At 38.8% G+C, this 26,724-nt stretch overlaps 1 protein-coding gene across 4 annotated transcripts in view; it reads left to right on the top strand.

Moving 5' to 3' along the window:
* TPST1 (tyrosylprotein sulfotransferase 1) overlaps positions 1 to 26,724 on the top strand; it is a 117,948-nt gene that overhangs the window by 80,430 nt on the left and 10,794 nt on the right. For 2 of the 4 annotated variants that reach the window (XM_079945704.1, XM_079945705.1), the window contains exon 4: positions 2,374 to 2,866. The exons of 1 other annotated variant lie outside the window; for it this stretch is intronic. In XM_079945704.1, coding sequence (XP_079801830.1) covers positions 2,374 to 2,616 — 243 coding nt within the window. In that variant the 3' untranslated portion in view covers positions 2,617 to 2,866. Of the gene's footprint in view, positions 1 to 2,373; positions 2,867 to 3,270; positions 3,770 to 26,724 lie in introns of those variants that run through there. One more of the 4 variants, XM_079945706.1, reaches the window with a different exon arrangement.

The raw sequence follows: 26,724 nt of genomic DNA on the forward strand, positions 1-26,724 counted from the left end.
TTGGAAGAAGTTGATTCCAACCCTCATGGATGACTTTGAGGGGTTCAAGACTTCAGTGGAAGAAGTAACTGTATATGTGGTGGAAATAGCAAGTGTACTAGAATTAGAGGTGGAGCCTGAAGATGTGACTGAATTGCTGCAATCTCATGATAAAACTTTAATTTATGAGGAATTACTTCTTCTGGATGAGCAAAAAAAATGGTTTCTTAAGATGGAATCTAATCCTGGTAAAGATGCCATGAAGATTGTTGAAATGACAGCAAAGGATTTAGAATATCACATAAACTTAGTTGATAAAGCAGCAGTAGGGTTTGATTGACTCCAGTTTTGAAAGAAGTGCTACTGTGGGTAAAATGCTATCAAACCGTATTGCGTGGCTACAGAGAAATCATTCATGAAAGGAAGAGTCAGTCAGTGCAGGAGACTTCATCGTTGTCCTATTCTTAAAAACTGCCCCAGCCACCCCAGCCTTCAGTAGCCACCACCCTGACTGGTCAGCAGCCCTCAACATCAAGGCAAGACCCTCCGCCAGCAAAAAGATTACGACTCACTGAAGGCTCAGATGATGGTTAGCATTTTTTAGCAATAAGACATTTTAAAATTAAGGTATGTACATTATTTTTAGACATAATGCTATTGCACATTTAATGGACTACAATGTAGTGTAAACATTAGTTTTGTATGCACTGGGAAGCCAAAAAATGTGTGTGACACGCTTTATTGCAATACTTGCTTTATTGCAGTTGTCTAGAACCAAACCCACAATATCTCCAAGGTATGCCTGTGTTATTTTCTGTTGTTGTTGAATCTGCATAGCTGACATTGATAGAAGTTCAACATTGCTTTTTTCAAGTGTTCATTTTTGGGACTTGAAATCTTGAATAAGCATCAATGGGCTTCATGTGAATTCTTCATATATTTTTCACTTAATGTATTTTGCATTTCAGCAAGTGACACATTCTCCTAGATAGTGATTTGACAGGCGAGAGAGCATACAAAGACCTCATCTTGTAGCAAAAACCTATTGATCATGTTTTATAATTGAAGGAAGATTGTGCAGACTATTGCCAGTTCCTTTCCGTTTTTCTACCATTTTTCAACCCAGAGATGCTTCTTTTTTCCTTCCAAGGAGATAGTAACAGTACCCCAGAAGCCTTCTGCCTGCCCCTCCAAATTATTTCCTCCTCCTCTTTCCTTCTTCCCACAGATAACTTCTGTCCTGAATTCTGCCATCATGGATTTAATTTTGCTTGTTTTTAAATTTCATATAAATGGAGTCACTCAGTATATTTTCAAGAAAGATGAAAAGCAGTCTCTGACATCTAAGAACTGATCTGACACAACTTCTAGGCCATGGTTTATTAGGAACTGGCTTGGTCAAATAGTTGGACTTCCTTGTCCACCCCATCTCTGCCTTTAAAAGCCTTCCATTTTGCACAGCTCCTTGGAGCTCCTCTCTGCTTGCTAGATGGAGTGCTGCCTGATTTATAAATTGTTAAATGAAGCCAATTAGATCTTCAGTAAAAAAGCAAATAGTTAAAAAAAAAAGAAAGAAAAAGAAACTGGCTTGGTGCTCACCACTAGGACATGTTGGTCTCTTATTGGGTATAAATGATCTCACCAAATACAAACACAAGACAAGATTACTCTTTAACCATGATGAACTGAGAAAAGACAAGGCCACTTTATAATTTTGTTTGAGCACAGAAAATATCAAGGTCACTGTGCAAACCACAAAATACCCAATACCCACCTCTTGTTTAATATGAGTTGATTGCTGCTTCTTACAAGTAGCTTTAGTCTCACTTCTAGTCTTCCTTCCTTTTAGATAAGATTTATTAAGATACCCAGTTATAGAATCATCCCTGCTTGCTGACAGCACCCAGTCCAGAGCAAACCCCTGTTTCCTTGGACTCTTCCCAAAATCACCTAACCAAAACCTGAATCATGAAAGTACTTTCTAATACTCTTTTACTGAGACATCCCCCATTTCCCACGTTGTGTGTCTTCCCTTGATTAAATGAGTAATGAATTCACCATGTTCAACTACAACTATATTCCTGGTAGTCTTCAGCTGGAGGGTATTGACAGTATTCTTTTGTGTCTGGTTTCTTTCCTTTAACATTCATGAGTTTCATGTTGTTGCATTTCACAGTAGTTCATTTTTGTTATTTAATGTGACACTATAGTTACACAACTATTTGGACATTTGAGTTGTTTATAGTTTTAGGGATGTTTTAATGTTGATATGCAGTATCCTTGTACATGTCTTTTGATGAAAATGAGTATGCATTTTTGTTGAGAATATGCCTAAGATTTACATTAGGAGTTCCGAAGACCACTCACAGTAATCCAAAATTCTTATGCTTACAGTTGCAGTTGATTATAGCAAAAGGATATAAAGTAAAATCTACAAAGCGAAAAGGCATATGGGGGAAACTCTGGAGGAAACCAGGTACTGTCTTTCAAATGTCCCTCACAGTGGAGTCACACAGGATTTGCTTCATTCACCCAGCAACATGTGTGACAACACATGTGAATTGTTGCCAACCAGGGAGCTCACCAGAGCTTTTGAATCCAGGGTTTTTATTAGGGGTTGGTCATGTAGACATGTAGACCCCCCCAGAGAAAAAACAGATGTTCACCGTAAATAAATTACTAACATAAACTATCTGCTGAAACTGGTACAGGCTGGCCCAAGGCCTCAGACATGGAAAAACATTCTTATAGACAGAACATTCCAAGCTCAGATCCCAGGAGCCAGCCAAGAACCAGTCCTGAAAATAGGCCTTTCTTGGAAATGTGCAACATTTGAGCAAGCTTAGGCCTGCTGAGTTATTCTTTTCCCTTACAGAATGAATGTATGGAGGGCATTTGTATGTACAAATTTAGCTGTTAATGCTAAAGAGTTTCCCAGAGTGATTATACTCTATCACTAGCAGGTGTATGAGAATTTCAGTTACTCTACATTGTCAATATTTGTTGGTCAATCTTTTAAAATTTTAGTCTTTCTTGTAGGAGCATAGTGATGTTTTATGACGGTTAAAATTTGTATTCCTTAATTACTAATGAGAGCTAACACTTTATATTATTTGCCACTAAACTATGTTATGAAATGCCATTTCAAGTCTCTTACCCAATTTTCTACTGAATCATTTGCTTTTTCCTTAATGATTTTTAGAAATTCTCTACATACTTTCATGTGTGGAGTTTATATGTATTTCACATATCCTTCTCCCACTTATCTGCCTTGCCTTTCTCTCCATTAAGGCTGTCTTTTCAAGAATAGAAGTTCCTGGGACTTCCCTGGCAGTCCAGTGGTTAAGACTCCATGCTCTCAATGCAGGGGGCACGGGTTCGATCCCCGGTCAGGGAACTAAGGTCCGCATGCTGCATGGCACCGCCAAAAACAAACAAACAAACAAAGAATAGAAGTTCCTATGCTCAAGCTAATGAATGGCTGCAGGTATGTCTGAGTATAGATCCCTTGTACTGAGATGTCTCTGGAAAGAATGAAATGAAGATTTATTACTTTTTTTGGTCTGCTCAGCATTTTTAAGCTTTGGAAATGGGCTGTCAGTCATGTAGCCCTGCCTTTCCTGTCGTGGGGATGAGGGGAATGAGGGGAGCAGGGAGTGGCTGGACTTGGGCTGGCCAATCAGATTACTCAGTATCCCTGGGCTTAGTGAATTGTCTGGGAGATCATATGAACCAAGGGGGCCAGAGTATTTTCATAGATTGATATAGATGCTGGGGGAAAGGGGTTCTCTTTCTTCTTACTGGGATTGGAAGCCAAAAGATGATGTAAACCTAGAGCTAATGGAGGCATCTTTCTCACCATTTGGAGAGAGCCTGTCTAAGGATGAAATCATTGTGATGATAAATTTGAGGACACTTGATAACATGAGGGAAGCATATCCTTTTTTGTTTCCTTGAGCTATTTTGATTTGGGTCTCTACTATTTACTGTGTATTTTGACTAATATAATACCAATTACCCAAATTTCTCCTGGTGTTAAAACTGATATTCCCTCTGAAAAGTGTTAAGCTGCTAATCAGAAACTAATGTGATTTTTTGAAAAATAAAAACACCTGTTTCTAATTTTTAAAAAGTTCCTAATTTTAATGCCTAGTAGTATCCTTTTCTTTATGTTTAGTGGTTTTGTTATACCATTTAATAAATCTTTTTCATAATCCAAGGCCATGAAGATATTCTCCTATGTTATCTATAAAAGCTTTATTGCTTTACTTTTCTTATTTCGATCTGTAGCCTACCTGGAATTGATTTTTTTTTATTGTGGTAAAAAATGCATAGCATAAAATTTACAATCTTAAGTATTTTTAACTGTACAGTTCAGTAATATTAAGTATATTGATATTGTTGTGAAAGAAATATCCAGAACTTTTTAATCCTGCAACATAAACTTTCTACCCATTAAACAACTCCCCATTTCTCCTGTCCCCTCAGCCCCTGACGGCCACTTTCTATCTCGAATTTGACTCTACTCTAGGTACCTAATAAAAGTGGAATCTTACAGTATTTGTCTTTCTATGACTGGTTTATTTCATTTAGCATAATGTCCTCAAGGTTCATCCATGTTGTAGCATATGACAGGATTTCCTTCCTTATGAAAACTGAATGATACTCATTTATATTTATATGCCATATTTTGTTAATTCATTCATCCATTGATGGATATCTGGGTTGCTTCTACCTTGTGAATAGTGTTGCTGTGAACATGGGTGTGCAAGTATCTCTTTGAGACCCTGCTTTCAATTATTTTGGATATATACCCAGAGATGGGATTGCTAGATTATATGGTAATCTTATTTTTAATTTTTTGAGGAACTGACATGCTGTTTTCCATAGCAGATGTACCATTTTACAATTGTACCAACAGTGTACAAGGGTTCTAATTTTTATACATCCTTGTCAACACTTGTTATTTTCTGTTGTTTTTTTTTTAATAGTAATCCTAATGGGATTACTAATGGGTGTGAGTGGTATCTCATTGTGGTTTTGATATGTATTTCTCTGATGATTAGTGATGTTGAGCATCTTTCCATATGTTTGTTGGCCGTTTGTATATCATCTTTGGAGAAATGTCTGTTCAAGTCCTTTGCCTATATATATATATTTTTTTTCTTTTTTTTTAATTTAGGCTGCATTGGGTCTTAGTTTCGGCATGTGGACTTCTTTTTTTTTTTTTTTGCGGTACGCGGACCTCTCACTGTTGTGGCATTGGCCTCTCCCGTTGCGGAGCACAGGCTCCGGACGCGCAGGCTCAGCGGCCATGGCTCACGGGCCCAGCCGCTCCGCGGCATGTAGGATCTTCCCGGACCGGGGCACGAACCCGTGTCCCCTGCATCGGCAGGCGGACTCTCAACCACTGCACCACCAGGGAAGCCTGCTAGATTACCTTTTTATCTGTGATGATGTTTCCTGTTTCATTTATACTATTGGTTATTTTTATGGTCTTTCTTTTTTGTTAAACCAGTTTTGCCTGAAGTTTTTGAAGTTTTTTAGTCTTTTAAAATCATCTTTTTGACTTTGTTGATTTTTATCTACTGTATCTGTGTTTTCTATTTTACCGATTTCTGCTTTTATCTTTGTTATTTCCTCTTTTTCATGTTTTTGGGTTTAATATGCCATTCTTTTTTTTTTTTTTTTTTTGCGGTATGTGGGCCCCTCACTGTTGTGGCCTCTCCCATTGCGGAGCACAGGCTCCGGACGCGCAGGCTCAACGGCCATGGCTAACGGGCCCAGCCGCTCCACGGCATGCGGGATCCTCCCGGACTGGGACACGAACCCGCATCCCCTGCATCAGCAGGCGGACTCTCAACCACTGCGCCACCAGGGAAGCCCTAATTTGCCATTCTTAATCTAACTTCTAGAGATGGATACTTAGATCATTGGTTTCAAACTTTATTCTTTTTTTTATTTTTTAAAATTTTGGGGAGGACTTCTCTGGTGGCGCAGTGGTTAAGAATCCACCTGCCAGTGCAGGGGACACAGGTTCGATCTCTGGTCTGGGAAGATCCCACATGCCTCAGAGCAACTAATCCTGAGCGCCACAACTACTAAGCCCTGCGCTCTAGAGCCAGGGAGCCACAACTACTGAAGCCCGCATGCTGCAACTACTGAAGCCCACACGCCTAGAGCCCGTATTCCACAACAAGAGAAGCCCCCGCTCGCCACAACTAGAGAATGCCCGCATGCAGCAACGAAGACTCAATGCAGCCAAAAATGAAATTAAAAATTAAAAAAAATTTTGGCCACACGACACGGCATGCAGGACCTTAATTCCCCGACCAGGGACCACCAGGGAAGTCTCTCAAGCTTTAGTCTGTCCTTAAATATTCATTTAAGGCTATAGATTTTCCTTACAGCAAGGCTGTATCAGCATTCTAGGTGTTTTTATGTGTAGTGTTTTTTTTCTATTTATTTCAAAATATTTGGCAATTTCCATTTTGATTTTTTTTGTTACTGTTTAGAAGTGTATTTCTCAATTTCCAAGCATCTAGGAATTTTCTAGTTGTCTTCTTATAACTAATTTCTACCTTAATACTCCTATGACCAGAGAATCTATTATGTTATTTTTATTAATACTTGCTTTTGCCCTAGCAAATTATAAATTTCAGTAAATCTTTTTCATTAACATGAAAGGAATATTTATTCTGCAGTTTTTGCTGACAGATACTATGTAATGACATTAGGTCAAGGTGGTTAATTGTAAAAATCTCTATAACCTTACCAATTTTCTTGTCACCTTGTTCTATCAGTTACTTAGACAAGTGTATTAAATCTCCTACTGTCACTGTGGTTTTATTTATTTATCCTTTTAGGTCTGTCAGTTTTTGCTTTAGATATTTTGAGACTAGGGTATTTAAAATATGCAAATTTAGAACTGTTATATATATCTAGTGAACTTAACCCATTACCATTTAGAAATGTCTTTATTTCTAAATATTCCTCTTACCTTAACGTCTGCTTTGTCTGATATAAGCATAGATATGCTAGCATTGTTTTGCATGGTATATCGTGTTAGGTCCTTTTCCTTTCAGTCTTCTTTTTTTTTATATTTAAGATGTGTCTCTTGTAAGCAGCATATCCAGTCTGACATTTTCTTTTATTTGAATTGGTTTGTTTTCATTTAATTTAAATTAATACTTATTTGATTTTAATCTGCCATTTTTCTATCTCCTCTGTATTTATGCTGCCTGTTATATGTTCCCTTTTCTCTCCTTTTTGGACACCTTTTGGGTTCACTAATTCTTTTTAATTTCATTTTTAATTCCATTAGCTTATAAATTATACATATCTTTTTTTACTGTTTTTCTCAGGGTTACCCTAGAGATTAAACATACCTTTTTGGCTGATTAAATCTTAACTAATTAAGTTAAGTAGTATTTTACTACTTTCCTATTTAAGGACCTTGGCACACTTTAGTATTTTAATATCCCCTCCAACCTTTTGTGCAAATTTTGGTTTATATTTTAATATCATATATAGGCGTACCTCATTTTATTGTGCTTTTGCAAATACTGTCTTTTTCATAAATTGAAGGTTCGTGCCAACCCTGCAGCTAGCAAGTCTATCAGCACCATTTTTCCAGCAGTGTTTGCTCAGTTCATGTCTCTGTGTCACATTTTGGTAATTCTTGCAATATTTCAAACCCTCCACCAGCAAAAAGATTGTGACTTGCTGAAGGCTCATATGATGGTTAGCATCTTTAAGCAATAAAATATTTTTTAATTAAAGTATGTACATTTTTTTTTAGACATAATGTGGTTGCACACTTAGGAGACTATAGTATAGTATACACATAACTTTTATATCACTAGGAAACCAAAAAATTTCTGTGATTTGTTTTATTGCAATATTTGCTTTATTTTGGCGGTCTGGAACTGAACCTGCAATATGTCTGAGATATGCCTCTGTGTGTGCGTGTGTGTGTTTCCATAATATATTTTTATTTTTGTATTATCAAGTCCATATTCTTTTATTGTTCTTTGTTTTGTATTTGTTTCTTCTTTTTTGGCATGCTGCGTGGCTTGTGGGATCTTAGTTCCCCGACCAGGGATCGAACCCGTACCCTCAGCAGTGAAAGTGCGGAGTCCTAACAACTGGACCACCAGGGAATTCCCAATATTCTTTTAACTTTATCCACATATTTACCCTTTCTACTGCATCTTCCTGAAACTTTCTGCCTCCATCTGTGATCATTTTCCTTCTTCCCAAAGAACCCCCTTTACTTTTTTCTTTTCTGTGAGTCAGTAGATGACAAATTCTTCCTGTTTTTGTTTGTTTGAAAATATCTTTTCTTTATCTTTTTACTTGAAAAGCATACTTACACTAATTCTAGAATTACACACGTTTATTTTCTTTCAGTAATTAAAGTTATTTCATTGTATCTAACTTCCATCTTGTCTCTTAACAGTTCTGGGTAATTCTCAGCTATCATATCTTTAGATATTGCTCCTGCCCTACTTACTCTTTTCTTCTAACATTGAAATAACACATATGTTAGAACTTTTCAACATAATTTATGTCTCTTATGTTCTTTTATTTTCCTTCTTTTTGACTTTCTGTGCTTCAGCTTAGATATTTTCTTCTACCCTATCTTCTAGTTCATTAATTTTCTACTCAATCATATGTAATATCTATGAAACCCCTCCTCTGAGTTCCTAGATTCTTTTTTTTTTTTGACTACACCTCACGACATGTGGGATCTTAGTTCCCTGACCAGGGATCAAACCCATGCCACCTGCAGTGGAAACATGGAGTCTTAACCACTGGATTGCCAGGGAATTCCCCTAGCTTCAGTTTTTAAAATATTTTTATAGAATTTACATCTAGTTCCTTTTCATAGTTGTCTGCTGAAATTCTCAATCATACTTCTGAGTTTCTTAAACATCTTAATTATAGTTATTAAATTAAATATCTGTGTTTGAGTACCCCATTACTTGGGTCTTCTGTGGGTCTGTTTCTTTTGCCTATTTTTCTTCTTGGTATCGAGTTACATCACTCTTCTCCTATATGTGTATATTTTTTAAAAACTGGACATATTTATTTGAAAATCTATAGAGCCAATTTGAAATCTTGGATGGTGTCTTCCTTTAGAGAGGATTTATTTATGTTTCTGGTAGGCAGTTAGGCTGAGGGTACTAACACTTTGAGATCAATTTAATCCAGTGTGGAAATATTTGAAGCTGTGCTGAAGTCTCTATAAAGGTTTGTCTGTTTCCAGTTTATCTTTAGTGTGTAGTCCCTTGGAGTCCCAACAAAAGCCTGGGGTATTTGCTTCTGTTTTAGTGGGTCCTACATTTCAATTTTCATCCCTTCCCACTTCAAAGTCATAAGTATGTCAGAAGTTTTGCTCAGCTTCTCATCCTGTCAGCCACTAATTTCAGAATGAGTAGCCCCAAGAGCCAGGACTGCCTTTCTAGGTTTTCCTTCTTTCCCAGTCTTTGCCTTGCAATTTCTTACTAAGCTTACTGAGTCTCTAGTACCTTAAGACAGCTTGTTGTTTGTTAGTTGGCTTCTATATTTTGTCCTGCTTTTCTGGTTGTTCTTAGTGTAAGGATAACTAAAAACATCTTGGTCTACCATTGTTGGAAAGGGAAGTACATTCTTGATAGTCTGGTAGTGTTTATTTTGGGGAATGTTAAAATGGTGGTTGATTTGTTTTAATTTCACTTTTATTTTGAAACAACACCAAACTAAAAGAAAAGTTTCAAGGACAGCACAGAGAGCTTTTTGTTTGCCTGAACCATATAAGAGTAGTAGGTTGCTGACTCAATGCCCCCATCACTTCTGTATACTTTAGTTTGTATTTCCTATAAACAGGACATTCACTTATAAAGCCACAATACAACCATCATAACTGATAGATTAACACCTTGTGTTTACTCCTGTCAATCATCAGACACCATTCAAGTTTTGCCACTTGTCCTAACATCATTTATTTTAGGAAAGTATCCAGGTCACGGTCACCTTTATAGAAAATTATAGCCGTCAGAGTCATGTTGCATGTAGTTATTATATTATTAGTTATTATGTCTCTTCAGTCTCTTTCTCTTTGGAAGAGTTCCTTAGTCTTCTCTTGACTTTTGTAATATTGACACTTTTAGAGTATAGGCTGGTTATTTTGTAGAAATTCCCTCAGTTTGCATTTGTCTGATGTTTCTTAATTCTATTCAGGTTATTCATTTTTGGCAGGAATATCTCAGAAATGATGCTGTATTCTACCCATTGCATCTTATCAGGTGGCACACAGTTTCAGTTTGTCTAATACTGATGATAATCAATTTGATAATTTATTAATATTTATGGTAATTTGATCGCCAGAATTATTCTCTGTGGTGACTCTTTTTCTTTACAATTAATTAGTATTTTTTGAGGAGGTTCTTTGAGACTATGTAAATATCCTCTTCTTCAACAAACTTTCAAAGTATTTATTTATATCACTGTAAACTCACAGTGTCCTATTTTACTCAAAGAGTTAACACCATTATTTTGATGCTCAAGTTGTCCAAAATCTGTTTGGTGGGAGCCCTTCCAAGCTGGCCGCTGTGTCCTTTAGACATGGCCCCATCTGCCTTTGAACACTTTCTTACTTTCTGGCATCACCAGATGTTCTCGGCTTATTTGGTAGTTTGTCTTAGCCCTGGTTCTGTTGTCTGGAGAATGGTATTATGAACCAAAGATCAGGATGCCAAGTGTGCTCATTGCAGGTGGGGTATTACTAACCCTAGACTCTCTCATTGGGCAGAGCTAGAGAGTACACACACACACATATTTTACATCTGTATTTATTTCTGTGTCTGTCTATATATGTTGCAAACTTTAAATTTATACCCATACTTTAATTCCAATACAACATCAGAGTTCTTTCTAGCTTTCTTTTAGTATTTGTGTCCTTAATAATAATGCCCTTGACTAGTAGTGAGAAACCTGGCTCCCACTATCTTTAATATATTTAGTTTTTTGCTCAGTCTCTACATATGTAATAAATTTCTCATCTCTGCTGCCCCTTTACCTGTGGAAATGCTCTACTCACTCCTCTCTGGCTCTGATATACTGTGTTATGTTGGGCTACCCCTCTGTGACCTGTCACCCCACCCAGGCTCTGACTCCTTGCCAGTATACTCCCTCACATGGATTCACACTCAGAATCCATCACTTTGTGCCAGATTGTTTCTGTGACCCCGCTAGAAAGATCTCTTTACCCTGCTGGGATTACAACATCCCACACTCCTACGTGAATGGCTTCCTAATTCTGCCCTTACATCGCTGCTTTCCTCACTCCACTTGAGTCAGTATACTTTTAAAATAAAGACCTAAAAACTGTGTTTGATATGGCTACTCTGTTAGTTGCATTTCACTCTATTGGGAAGGTGTGTCTTATGGACCAGATTGTGGTCTATCTTGGTAAATTTTACATGTGAGCTTGAGAAGTGTATTCTGCTGTTGTTAGATGAAGTAGTCGTTAGATGTCAATTTATATCCAATTGATTAATGATGTTGAGTTCAACTATGTCCTTACTGATTTTCTGCCTACTAGATCTGTCCATTTCTGATAGAGTGGTGTGAAGTCTTCAGCTATGATAGTGGATTCATCTATTTCTCCTTGCAGTTTTATCAGTTTTTGCCTCATGTAGTTTAATGCTCTGTTGATAGGCACATGCATATTAAGGATTGCTATGTCTTCTTGGAGAATTGACTCCTTTCTCATTATGTGTTGCCCTTTTTTATCCCTAATAACTTCCCTTGCTTTGAAGTTTACTCTGTCTGAAATTAATATAGCTACTCATGCTTTCTTTTGATTAGTGTTAGCATAGTATATATTCTCCATCCATTTACTTTAATTTATATGTGCCTTTATTAAGTGGGTTGCTGCTGTAGAAGTAGCCAATATGCTTAACATCATTAGCCATTAGAGAGATACAAATGCAAACCACAATCAGGGGAATTTCCTGGCAGTCCAGTGGTTGGGACTCTGCGCTTTCACTGCTAAGGGCCTGGGTTCAATCCCTGGTCGGGGAACTAAGATCCCGCATGCTGTGCAGTGTGGCCAAAAAAACACCCCCCAAACCCCCCGCCCCCGCCACAATCAGATATTACTTCATGCACACTAGGATGTCTATAATAAAAATATACAGAAAACAGTATGGTAGTTCCTCAAAATACTAAAATATGATCCAGCAATTCCACTTGTGAGTATAAACACAAAAGAAATGAAAGCAGGGACTCAGATAATTTTACACCAACGTTCATAGCATTATTCACAATAGCCAAAAAGTGGAAACAGCAACACATGGTCCATCAATAGATGAATACATAAACAAAATGTAGTATATACATACAGTGGAATGAAATTCCTTAAAATGGAATGAAGTTCTGATACATGCTACCACATCGATGAACCTTGGAGGCATTATGCTAAGTGAAATAGCCAGATACAAAAAGACAAATGTTATGTGATACGACTCATTTTAGTTGCCTGGAATAGTCAAATATACAAAGACAGAAAGTAGAACAGTGGTTATCAGGAGCTGGTGGAAGGAGGGAATTAGAAGTTATTATTTAATGAATGCAGACTTTCAGTAAGGGATGAAAAACAAGTTCTAGAAATGGATAATGGTGGTGGTTGCACAACAGTGTGAATGCACTTAATGCCACTGAACTGTACACTTGAATATGGTTAAAATGTACTTAACATGTATTTTATGTTAAGTATATTTTACCACAATAAAAACAAAAGAAAAAATATAATAATATGTTTCCAAGGATGTGGAGAAATTAGAACCCTAATACAATGCTGGTGGGAACGTAAAATGGTGCAGTCACTTTGGAAAACAGTCTGGTAGTTCCTCAAAAAGTTAAACATCAAATGGACAAAGGCCTTGAATAGATATACAGATGGCCAATAAGCATATGAAAAGATGCTGGTCTTATATTCTTTTATTAGATGGTCAGTCAGGTGTGGCTACAAGAATCAGAGGAGAGACTCGGGAATACAAAGTTTCTGGTACTCACAGGTCCTAGAGAGAGGAGCCCATGCAGGGCTACATGAGAAAGCCGCCAGGGTGGTCAGGAGGCAGAAGACAGGAACAAGGGGAAGGTTTAAGTCAGAAACTTAATTGAGATTTCCAAGGAAATGGCAAGACAGGGCAGGGTGAACAGTTTAAGACTGGCTATTTTTAGTGATTTTGGTGGGCTGTGGGCTATAGGGATGGTCCCTACTTACCTGGTACTTGACTTGGGATGATTAAGGCAAAGGAATATTGTCTACTGTGGTATAGGGGACAGATAGAGGAAGTTTGGCCCTGGATTATTGATTAATTTGTATAACAAAAATATCCTTCAGGTGAGGCCCTTTTCTATCTCTAAGAATTGGCTAGTCCTGGAGGGGCAGTCTCTAACCAGAAAGGTTTTGTTTTGGTTTGCTTTTTAATGATGGCAAAACATCATAGTGTACAATACAGTGCTCAGTATCACTAGTCATTAGGGAAATGCAAAGCAAAATCACAGTGAGATATACCTCTTCATGCCCACTGGGACAGCTACTATTTTAAAAAGCAAGGAAAGGAAATTACAAGTGTTCGTGAGGATGTGGAGAAATTGGAACCCCCATGCATTGCTGCTGGGAATGTAAACTGACGCAGCCACTTTCTGACAGCTCCTCAAAAAGTTAAACATAGAATTACCACATGACCCAGCATTCTGCTTCTAGGTATATACCCAAAAGGATTGAAAGCAAGGACTCAAACAGATTTTTGTACACCTGTGTTCATGGCAGCATTATTCACAATAGCCAAATGGTGGAAAAAACCCAAATGTCCACTGATGGATGAATGGATAAACAGGTGATATCCACACAATGAAATATTGTTCAGCCTTTAGAAGAATGAAATTCTGGTACATGCTTCAACTTGGATGAAAATTGAAAACATTCCACTAAGTGAAATAAGCTAGACACAAAAGGATAAATAGTGTATAATACTCTACTTATATGAGATGCACAGAATAGGCAAATTCATAGAAAAAAATCAGATTATCGGGGCTGGGCCATGATTTTATTTCTATAAAGTTCAAAGTTACTCTTATTGGAGGAGATATAACTTTTTGACTAGAAGGAGGCACAAGAGAGGCTGCTGGGTCATGTTCTATTTCTCAATCTATGTTCATTCTGTAAAATTTCATTGAGCAGTTCAGCCACAATTTGCACATTTTCCTTTATATGTTATACTTTAATTAAATTGTACTTAAAATCAGGAGGGGAAAAGATATCTGAATTTCAGTTTTTAAATGCCAGAGTAAAAGATAGTCGTTTTCTTCTTATCTTGGAAATCATCTAAACGCAATAACCATAACAAGAAATAGAGACATAAATTCTATGTTTGACACTTGGAGAAATCCACAGCCCCAAACCACAAGACACTGAGGAAGAGTAGACAAATACAGTGAAGAGAAAACAAAAATAAGAGGGATTGTTGAGAGAAGACATTAAGGAATGATCAACCAATGCAGTGAAGGTCGAGGAAAGGTGAGGGGGACACCCAATGTGGATGCTTTTAGGCAAGAACACAGGTTTCTACAGAATTGGCAAGCACTGAGGGCAAAACCAACAGTCTTTTTTTTTTTTTTTTTTTTTTTTTCCGCGTTACGCGGGCCTCTCACTGTTGTGGCCTCTCCCGTTGCGGAGCACAGGCTCCGGACGTGCAGGCTCAGCGGCCATGGCTCACGGACCCAGCCGCTCCGCGGCATGTGGGATCTTCCCGGACCGGGGCACGAACCCGTGTCCCCTGCATCGGCAGGCGGACTCTCAACCACTGCGCCACCAGGGAAGCCCCCAACAGTCTTTTTTTTTTTAACTGGCGCTGGAAACCAATTTATTTAACCTGAAAAGTCAGGGACAGAAGTGACAGCGTCTGTGGGTAAAAATCAACAGTCTGTAACAAGAACAGTACACAGCCAAGTTCCAATAGCTTCCCTAGACAGGGTTTGGCATGAAATATCACAAAACAGGGAAGATGGGGACTAAACACAGACCTTTTAAACCATATTTGTATAATGCTGTTGTAAAGTCGGTTGAAGGAGAGTTTTAGCAATGAAAGCAGCTTTGCAGTGTGGATCTTTGTTAGTTGTAGAAAAGTAAAGGTAAAAAACCCAATTCTCACACACAATCTGTATCATAAAGAGAATTCCTACTAACCTAGAATGTAGCCCTGGGCCTTCCCCAATGTGAACCTCTTATAAATATTTGACATATGAACAACTCTTCTCTTTCAAAAATGAATAATAAGGCAAAAAGGGATCAGCACCAGATGAAAATTTGACCAAGCATGTAGCCCTGAATTTAAAAAAAATAATGAAAAAAATCACCTTTAACAATTATTATAATTATTATTAATTATATAGAAGGAGATATGAAGCAGGGCATGTATGTGTTGTTTGCAGTTTTGATACAGGAGACAAGATTTGTCTCCTCCCGAGACTTATGAGGAGAGGCATTTCCTAAATGTAGGAAGGGGATTCAAATCCTGGGCAGCCACAGAGAGTAAAACTACTGCTATGTGGAGATGTACAGCGGGAGAAATACATGCACACACAGGGTTTGGTCTCCTTTTCACTGATTTCAACACTTACCAATCTCTGTTAAGTAAATCAGATTTTACTTTATGCTTTAAGGAAACTTTGAACGCTTTCCTTCTGCCCCAGTACTGATTTTGAGCTCTTCAATCTAGTTAAACTAAATATCTTAACAGAGTGAAGGTGTGACATACTTCCTTGTTCTTAGCCTCCCCTTTTCTTTACAGGTCTGCTTCTCTACACAGAATATGATTGTTCTAGCCTTGCTTTCCTTTTCTCATTGTGTCCATTTTATTCATTTATTTATTTATTTATGGCTGCGTTGAGTCTTCATTGCGGTACGCGGGCTTCTCATTGCGATGGCCTCTTGTTACGGAGCACAGGCTCTAGGTGCGCAGGCTTCAGTAGTTGTGGCATGCAGCCTCAGTAGTTGTGGCGCACGGGCTTAGTTGCTCTGCGGCATGGATATTCCCGGACGAGGGCTCGAACCCATGTCCCCTGCATTGGCAGGCGGATTCTTAACCACTACACTACCAGGGAAGCCCCCGATTTTTAAAAAAGAAAATAAGGCAAAGCACTTGTATCTGCAGCATGCTTTTTTTTTTTTGGCTACTTGGCACCAATTGGTTCCTTCATGAACATTTCAAAGTGCAATTAAGCAAAAGGGAACACTTTTTCAAAAAGCTATGTAATTTCTAATCAAAAAATAATTTAAAATTCTTGAATCCTTTTATTTCCAACAGTAGAACTGAATAGAATGAATAACAGTATTCTATAAGGTAATGTATCTGTAGCCCTGAAGGGTCAGCAGGTTCAAATCAGGGAGGGCCAGATGGAGTTGCTTCTTCTGCTTCTCTGCTCAATGTATACTGTAAGTTGGCCTCAGAAACTGTTCTCAGTCCATCATCTGTAAAAATGGAGACCACTATGAAAGGATCTCTTCATTTATTTCTTTTTTTTTTTTTTTTTTTTTTTTTTTGCTGTACACGGGCCTCTCACTGTTGTGGCCTCTCCGGTTGCGGAGCACAGGCTCCGGACACGCAGGCTCAGCGGCCATGGCTCACGGGCCCAGCTGCTCCGCAGCATGTGGGATCTTCCCAGACCGGGGCGCGAACCCACATCCCCTGCATCGGCAGGCGGACTCTCAACCACTGCGCCACCAGGGAAGCCCTATTTCTTTTTTTTATATTTCTTTTTTATCTATTCATCCCTGGATCCAGGATATACAGATGATTAAGGGTTTATCCTTCTCCTTAAGAAGTATGCTGAAAATAGATCTGTAATTAACTATAATTCAACGTGATAACTGCCATAAAAGTAGGGTATTTGGGATGCCATGTGGACACAGAAATGGCACTACTGGATTCTCATGTTTAAAGGATAACTAAAAGTTCCCTAGTTTGAGAAAAGAAGGAAAAAGCACCCCAGTGAAGGAAATTGATGAAATTATTATTGACTGTACTTGTATGTATGAACTATCCTTCATTGTTTCTGCAAACTATGTTCATTACATTTACCTTTGAATAGAAATGACTTAGCATTCTTGCCTGATAAGTGTCCCATAGTAAAATGATGTGATTTCTTAATCATTCTGCATGCTCAACTTTTCTCCCCAGGAAATCAAAGTCCTAATGCTATAATTGCTATATTTATACTCCTTTCTGTAGAGGTTCCTATAGTTACATGTTCACAATTCAATTTACATTCCAATCCATCATGTCCAACTTCACCCAAAAGTCAATACACTTTTTTTAAAAAACATTATTGGAGGAGCAGATCATGCTTCTGAGCTGATTAATATTTTTTCTTCTTGATATAGGGAGTATAGTATTAATAACATTTCTCTGTTGATTCTAGCACAAGATTATTGAATGCTTCAGGAGCCCAGTCTGAGACTTGCAAAGCTGCCAAAATATTTTAAGACAAATGAGAATATGTAAACATACATGTTATCAGCTGTTTCATATTTGTGTTTTAGAGATAATGAGTCTCTAGTGGGCCACAAGAGCCCAATGGGATTAAAGATGTAAATTTCAAAATCTAGATTCCTTCCTACATTATCATATCTGGCTGGAGTTGTGTTTTCTCTGCATGTGAAACTATCAAGTCATTGTTTCTCAAGGGGGAATGCTTTGTCTATTAATAAAAATAATGAATTGCATAACAAATAACAGCAGGCCAAGCATGGACCAATAATGAAAATTTGTCATGAACTGAGGATTATGAATAATCCAATTCTGTGCACTTGAGCACACTTGGAAAGAGGATGGCAAGAAGGAAGAGGGAAGGGAGGGAAGGAAGGGAGAGAGGGAAGGAGGGAAGAGAAGGAGGGAGGGAGAGAGGAAGGATTAACTATATTATAGAGTTTACAGTGAGTTTACAGAAAGGAGGAATAAATTAGGTCTGAGCTTACAGTGAAATTTGAATTCACAACCAGGGGTTATGAGACTAATCTTTTAACCCTTGGAGAGCAAGAGCGAGAGCGAGCAAGCGAGCGAGCGAGCTAGAGAGAGAGAGAGAGAAAGTGTGTGTGTGTGTGTGTGTGTGTGTGTGTGTGTGTGTACACATATGTGTATATGTACCTACACTTGAGCAAAACAATTTATATGTACACACATACACTTCGAAGAAAACAACGAGCAAAAGCAACACCTTAAAGTCTGCAGTGCGCATAGTGTGGTCATTAGTATGTATTTCTGGAGATTGTTTAAAATTCTCTTATTTTGAAAGAATGTTTTGAGTTAAATCAGCAATTGGCACTTCACAGCCTACAGGCCAAATTTGGCCTGCCACTTGTTTTATAAATAAAATTTTTGTAGAACACACTACACTTATTTATTTACATATTGTCTATGTCTGCTTTCACGCTACACAAGCCGAGTTGAATAGTTGGGAAAGTGACTGTAGCCCACAAAGCATAAAGTATTTACTCTCTGGCCTTTTGCAGAGTAGGATGCCAACCCCTGAGTTTAATCCTCAATTTCAGCCCCTTCACAAATTATATATTTCTTATAATCTAATGAGCTTTCTAAGGCTAATATGTTTGTTCTGTTGAAAATTGTTTTGATCTCTCTGATTTTTTCCCAACTTTTTCATACTTATAGAAAAATCTAGAAAACATCTATATACTGTAACAGATTCATTAGTTAAAATTTTGCCATATTTGCTTCATCTCTCTATGTACATGTATACACACATGATTTCTTTGTTTTGTTTTTTTTTTTTGCTGTTGAATTATTTGAAAGTTGCAGATATTATGCTCCTTCAGCACACATCTCTAAGAATAAGAGCATTTCCTACATAAGTCATTGTTTTAAAATTTAAAGATACATGTACGGGCTTTTTGTTTATGTGTAAGAACTATTTCATTTCTATAGCATTTTATTCAACCCTGTGTTCCTATTTATAAATGGGAATTCCAAGTATCGTAATTATTTAGCTATTGATTATAACCTGAATAATGGTCCTCTAAAGATTTCCATGTCCTAATCCCTGGAATCTGTAAACACGTTCATTACCTTATATGGCAAAAGGGACTTTGTAGATGTAAGTAAGGAATCTTAAATGAAGAGATTATCCTGTATTACCTGGGTGGGCCCAGTGTAATCACAAGGGTCCTTATAAGAGGGAGGCAGGAGAGTTAAAAGGCAGAGAAGGTGATATGACATTGGAAGCAAAATCAGTGAAAGAAATGTGACAGCGCTACGCTTCTAGCATTGAAGATGGCGAGGCTAAGAATTTTCAAACCCATTTCAAAACCAGCAACTCATGGCTCCTTTTTTTTTTTTTAAACAATGTTTCCCTCAATATCTCTCTTCTCTTGCATACTTTATTATAATTATCAAGAAGAAACCTACTGATACCTTCAGTACTTTGCTTGGAAGTTTCCTTCGCTGCTTCAGTACTTTGCTTGGAAGTTTCCTTAGCTGGACCATCCAGTTTGTTTGGTTCATTTTCTACTTTCTGTATAACTACAGGTGACAGGGTTGGTAAACTTTCTGTTACTGTGTTATAAGACCCCCCTGCCTCTAGTGTCTAATCAGGTGTCCCTACATTCCTTAAAACCTGCACAGGTGGCCTCCTCAAAGTCTAAAATCTACTGTCAATTCATGTCCATTTAGACTTTTACTGCTGCTCCCCTTAAAGTCCCTCTAGCTACCTCCTCCTGCCCAGTTCCAAAACTTCTGCCACGTTTTAGGTGTTTGTTACGTTATCACCCTGCTTATGACACCAAAATCTGTATTAGTTATTTACTTAGCCATAGCAAATTACCCTATAATTTAGGGTAATTAGCTTAAAACAACAAATTATTATCTCACAGTTTCTGTAGATTAGGAATCCAGGTGCAGTTTATCTAGATACCTTGGGTCAAGGTCTTTCATGAGGGTGTGGTCAAACCGTGAGCTAGGACTGCAGTCATCTCAAGGTTCAATTGGGAGAGGATCCCTTTCCAAACTCCCTCCTGTGAGTGTGGGCAGGCCTCAGGTCCTTGCTGGCCATTGGCTGGGCATATCAGTTCTTTTGCCACTTGGGCCTCTATAAGGCAGTTCACAGCATGCAGCTGGCTTCCTTCCAATCAAATAAGCAAGAAAGAGTACCCAAGACAGAAGAAACACTTTTGTGACCTAATCTCAGAAATAACATCCCGTCACTTTTGCCATATTCTAGTTGTTAGAAGCAAGTCACTAGATCCAGCTCACACTTAAAGGAAGGGGATTACACATGTCATGAATACCAGAAGCAGGGATCATGGGGGCTCAGTCTCAGGGAGTGTGGCCACAAACACTTTTAGCATGAAAATAATTTCGAAAAAGTTTAATATTCTCCGTAAGATCAAGCCAGATTCAGAATTAGGCCTCATAACATGTCTGACACTTTCTCCTGTAAATTGTAGAAGCTTGACTGTCTGAAACCCTTGGGGAACCCGTCATTCTAGAAAGTCAGGTTTCTGGAGAGATTTGTCCCATTTAAGACCAAACCTTAATATTTTGGTGTAGAATTCCTCTGCATTTTGATGACATATTTCTTTACCTTCTTAAATAAATACTTGATCATAATTAAAATTTTCATTTCATCCAAAGGAAATTATGTGTTATAAAGAGAAAAATGCCCATCTTCTCTTTATATAGGATATAGAACTGTTGGTCCCTTTCTTAAAAAAGGCTTCCTGTCTGCCTTTTATAATTTCTGTGTCTTCCTTTGTTTCATTTGTCACTTCTCAGTTATCAGTACTTGCCCATTGCCTTCCTGTTTGCTGTATCTGATTGCTACAGGTTGAGACCAGATAACTTACGATGGTTAAAACCGTGTAAAGGAAAAGGGACCTAATGGAGGACTGTATCTGCAGTCTGCAAGTGTGTTAACTGGATCTGCAGTCTGCAAGTGGCCTGAGGACAAGTAACAAGAATGATGCAGGGCTTCCCTGGTGGCGCAGTGGTTGAGAGTCTGCCTGCCAATGCAGGGGACACGGGTTCGTGCCCCGGTCCAGCCTGCGCGTCCGGAGCCTGTGCTCTGCAACGGGAGAGGCCACAACAGTGAGAGGCCAGTGTACCGAAAAAAAAAAAAAAAAAGAATGATGCATTGCTTGCTTCAGCCAGTATTCAGAACCCCTTCTTTCTTGGGTTTTTGAAACTTCACAGGCAGCTTAGATAAATTCTCCTCCCTTCTCTAGCTCTGTAGCCTAGGTAGTTCCACGATTGAAGGCTTTGCTTATAACAGAGTTAATTATACCTCACTCCAGAAATTTGAATCTGACTTTAGTCTATAAACCCAAAACAACAAATACAATTTACTTTTCTATTTAAGTTATTTCTTTTGAAATGGTGTACGTCACCAGCCAAAGCCTCTCAACTGGAAGCGTGCTATCACCGTCACAAGTAAAAGCTATAAGGCAGGGTTAAATATGCGGAGCTCACTTTTTTTTTTTTCCGGTACACGGGCCTCTCACCGCTGTGGCCTCTCCTGTTGTGGAGCACAGGCTCCGGACGCGCAGGCTCAGCGGCCATGGCTCACGGCCCCAGCCGCTCTGTGGCATGTGGGATCCTCCTGGACCAGGGCACGAACCCGTGTCCCCTGCATCAGCAGGCGGACTCTCAACCACTGCGCCACCAGGGAAGCCCTCACATTTTTATATGCATTTCTTTTAGACCTTGTTTAGTGTTTTGCTCTGTGAGAAGATCAAGAGCAGTGTGGTAATCTTTATAAATTGCTAGACACAGACCAGGAGGCCTGCTCGAGGGGGCAAGGGTGGAACTGAGAAAGGATTCCTTGTGGTATTCAGGCTTTGAGAAACTTCTTTCAGAATCGCAAAATGTTAGAGCTTGTAAGGGAGTGGTTAAAAAAAAAACCCTTAGTCCTTTTCCCTCAGCTCCAGTGTCTTGCACATAGTTAACAATACAGCTCAAGTTTTTGGGAAGTACACATCTCTCCTTCTTATCTTTTTTCTCTGCATAACATAGAATTCCTTTTCCAGTAATAATGTGTTCCTTTACTTAGCAGTCTTATAAATAGTGGTTTCCAGCTTCTGCAAAGCTTTCAGCCACACGTTGCTCACATGGACCTCAGAGAACATACATACTATGAGTACACCCTCACCACATGTTTCTTTAAAACTAAGTACTATTGGGTCCTTTAATTTTAGCATCTCTTCTTCTCCTTTTCTATCTCCAGCTTTGCAGAGACCACCAAACTAGAGACCCCAAACCCGTTTGTCACCACTAAAACGTAATATATGAAGATGGAAAGCTGTTGTAGGAATAGTAAATGACTTAGCAGAGTGGAAGATAGCTGAATTTATATGCCTGAAAAGAGGGGGATGCAAGCAAGCAGAGGAACAAGAAACAAGCCAGTTCACCCTGAACCCTACAAAAGTTCAGGGATTTGGAAACATCAGGTATTAGGGGAGGGGGATGAGGTCTGATACTAAAAAGAGAGAGATCAAAAGTCTGTATAGAGCAGTTAGACTTCCAGATCACCACCCTTCCCCTCCCCTTGCAGAAGAAGTACATTCTCTTAGAGGGAAAATAGGGACATTAGGAATAGAGTTAGGGCTCCAAATTGAAAACCAGAGCGTTAAGTGAAAGTCTGCTTTCTGAAAAAATAAATTATCATTAGATGATGCCTCAATTCTCTACCTCTACCCAGCTGAAGAATGCTGGTACCAAGGTAAGAGATTGTGGTGCTTTCTCTATGTTCTTAACTACCCCCAAAAAAAGCCTACAAACATGATACATGGAGAGCCCTGACCAAATAAAAGCTGGCTGAGGAAGTATACCTGCAGTTAGACTCAACCCTTATAAACGGAACTCTGCTTCATAGCCAAGACTCACTGGACGTTTGTAGAACTTCTCTAACATGAAAGAGACTAAAAGAAAGATAAAAAAGAACCTCAGAAGAAACAACATGTAAAGAGCAAAAGAAACGTAAATGAACTATAATTAACGTTCTTTAAAAGTAGAACAGGGACTTCCCTGGTGGCGCAGTGGTTAAGAATCCGCCTGCCAATGCAGGGGACACGGGTTCAAGCCCTATTCCGGGAAGATCCCAGATGCCACGGAGCAGCTAAGCCCATGCACTACAACTGAGCCTGTGCTCTAGAGCCCGCGAGCCACAACTACTGAGCCCGCCTGCTGCAACTCCTGAAGCCTGCGCACCTAGAGCCCGTGCTCCGCAACAAGAGAAGCCACTGCAATGAAAAGCCTGCGCACCGCAACAAAGAGTAGCCCCTGCTCGACACAACCAGAGAAAACCCACACACAGCAACGAAGACCCAATGCAGCCATAAATAAATAAATAAATTTATTTAAAAAAAAACAACGTAGAACAAAAAGACAAAGAGATGACTTGGAGAGGAAAAAAAAATTAGAGGCTTAATTCAAGTGGTCTAACATTTGACTAATCGGAGTCCAAGAAAAATAGAGAAAATGATGAGTGGGAAATTATCAAAGTAATAATTTAAGGATATTCCCAAGAACAGAAGGACATGCATCTCCAGTACCGATGAGTGAAGAAAATGAGCCTCATCAAGGCACCTTATCATAAAATTATAGAACCACCAGAGATAAAGAGAAAATTCTTAAATAGTGCAGAGTGAAAACAAAGGTCACATACAAAGGACCAGGAATTAGAATGATATCAGCCTTGTCAGCAGAAACATGGGAAAATAGAAGACAATGGAGCAATGCCATAATTTCAGAGAGAAAATTACTATATTCTAGAATTATATAACCAGATGAACTTTCAGACAGGTGTTAGGATAAGATAAAGACATTTTCAGACATGCAAAAAGACAAATACTGTATATTATCACTTATACGTGGAACCAAAAAAAATAAAGCAAGCTAGAGAATATAACGAAAAGAAACAGACTCACAGAAATGGAAAACAAACTAGTGCTTACCAGTGGGGAGAGGGAAGGGGGGCGGGTCAAGATAGAGGTAAGGGATTAAAAGGTACAAACTACTATTGTAAAATAAGTTACAAAGATACATTGTACACCACAGGGAATATAACCAACATTTTATAATAACTATAAATGGAGTATAATTTTTAAAAATTGTGAATCACTATGTTGTACACCTGAAACTTATGTAATATTGTAAATCAACTGTACCTCAATTTTTTTTTTTTTGGATAGGAAAGTAGGATTTATTGATGGGCATGAGTAAGGAGGGGACAGCGCCAAGGCTGTCATGCGGGCAGGGCACGCCATTCGTCCAGGGGCCACAATTAGGGATGTATTTGACTCCACAGCCTTCTGGGATGAGCTGCTTTTCTGGCACCATGTTTTCAAGTTCATCTGCATTAAACTTAGTGAATCCCCACTTGGAGATGTGGATCTTCTGGCAGCCAGGGAACTTGAACTTGGCCCTGCAGAGGGCCTCAAGCACATGCTCCTTGTTCTGCATCTTGGTGCGGATGGACATTATGACTTAGCCTATGTGGACCCTGGCCACTGTGCCCTGGGGCTTTCCAAAGGCACCGCGCATACCCGTCTGGAGCCTAGAGTGGGGACAGCATGCCAGTTTTTAATGTCCACTGGAAAGGGCTGTCTCCAAGGTCCCTTAGGGCAACCCGTACAGGCAAAGGGCTGCATACACTACTGAGGAGGCTGCTGTTTGCAGCCATTGTGCACCGGGCCCCCATGGGGATATGCCTCAATTGAAGAAAAAGAAAGAAAGGGAAAATGGGGAAAATGGGCAAAAGATCTGAATAGACACACCTTGCTGAAGGAAAATATACCAATGGCAGCTAAGCATATGAAAAGGTGCTCAACATTGTATGTCATTAGGAAAATCCAAATTAAAGCAATGAGATACCGCTACGCACCTAGTAGAATGGCCAAAATTCAAAACACTGACACCACCATATCATTGTGAGGATGTGGAGTAACAGAAACCTCATACATTGCTGGTGGGAATGCAAAATGGTGCAGCCACTTGGAAGACAGCTTGGCAGTTCCTTATAAAATTAAACATACACTTACCTTGTAATCCAGCCATCACATTCCTTGGTATTTACCCAAATGAGTTGAAAACTTATGTTCACACAAAACCTGTACACAGATGTTTACAGCAGCTTTGTTCATAATTGCTACAACTTGTAATTTGTAAGCCACCAAGATGTCCTTCAGTAGGTGAATGGGTAAATAAATATCCAGGCAATGGAACATTATTCAGTGATTAAAAGAAGTGAGTTATCAAGTTGCAAAAAGACATAGAGGAACCTTAAGTGCATATTACTAAGTGAAAGAAGCCAATCAAAAGGCTGCATACTGTATGATTCCAACTCTATGGAGATAGTAAAAAGATTGGGAGAAGGTAGGGAGGGCTAAATAGATGGAGCACAGGGCACTTTTATGCTAGTGGAACTATTCTGTGTGCTACTGTAATGATGGATACATGTGTCAAAACCCATAGAAAGTACAACACAGAGAGTGAACCCTAGTGCAAACTAAAACTTCAATTAATAACAGTGTATCTGTGCTGGTTTGTTAATTGTAACAAATGTACCACAGTAACGCAGGATGTTAATAATTGGGGAAAACTGTAGGAGATGGAGAGGAAGTATATGGGGACTCTGCTTTCAACTCACTTTTTCTATAAACCTAAATCTGCTCTACAAATAAAGTCTATTATTTAAAAAGTATATGAGGCAATTATTAACTCTAGCTAAAACAGCACAAATTGTGTAAGAAAATGTAACTGTGATATTTATATTGTCATAATAATGAAAACTTACAGAATGTGGCTTTAAACAAAAATTATTGTATAATTTTTGAGAGACTAGAGGAAGGGAAGTATTACAACCTAATATCCTCATCTGTCATAATAGAAAGTCTGTGTAACAGAAGTGAACGTCTGAACGTGTTCCTGTCCAAAGGCGTTTCCTCCCCTGTGTACCCAAGCCCATCTCCCTGTTTCCTATATCATCACATTTTGCATTCCAGCAGAATCTTTCCCATCAACAAACAAATATGCCTTTAATTCTTCTATCTTAACACACACACACACACACACACACACGCACACACACACACGCACACACACACACACACACACACACACACACCCTACACTTATGCCAGGTGCCCTGCCACTGCCATTCCATTTCTTTGCTTCCCTTTACTTAAAAGCTTGTTTTCTGTACTCCTGTCTCCAGTTCCACTCCCTCTATTTTTTCTTACATTCACTCCATTCAGAATTTCACAACTACCATTCTACTTAATTTGCTCTTGTCAAGTCACAGTGACCTTCACACTGCTTAGCCAATGGTCAGTTATCATCTTGTCTCCCAGCCTCTTTTGATACAGTTGATTACTCCCTCCTTGATACGTTTGCTTCACCTGGCTTCTAGACACCACTTTTTACATTTTTCCTTCTGTGTCATTGGTGACCTCTTCTCAGTCTTCTTTGCTGATTCTTCCTTTTCTCTCTGACCTCTTAATGTTAGAATGCCCCCATATCTCAGTCTTAAGTCCTCTGCTCTTCTCTCTCTACCCTGAGCACTTGGATAACCCAGGTATCAGGTATCAAGTTTTAAATACCATCTATAAGTTGATGATTCTCAAATTTATAGATCCCAGCCCAGACCTCTTCCATGAACCCTAGATTTGTATATCTAACTGGC

Source organism: Stenella coeruleoalba, assembly GCF_951394435.1.
Source record: "Stenella coeruleoalba genome assembly, chromosome: 15".
Taxonomy (NCBI): Eukaryota; Metazoa; Chordata; class Mammalia; order Artiodactyla; family Delphinidae; genus Stenella; species Stenella coeruleoalba.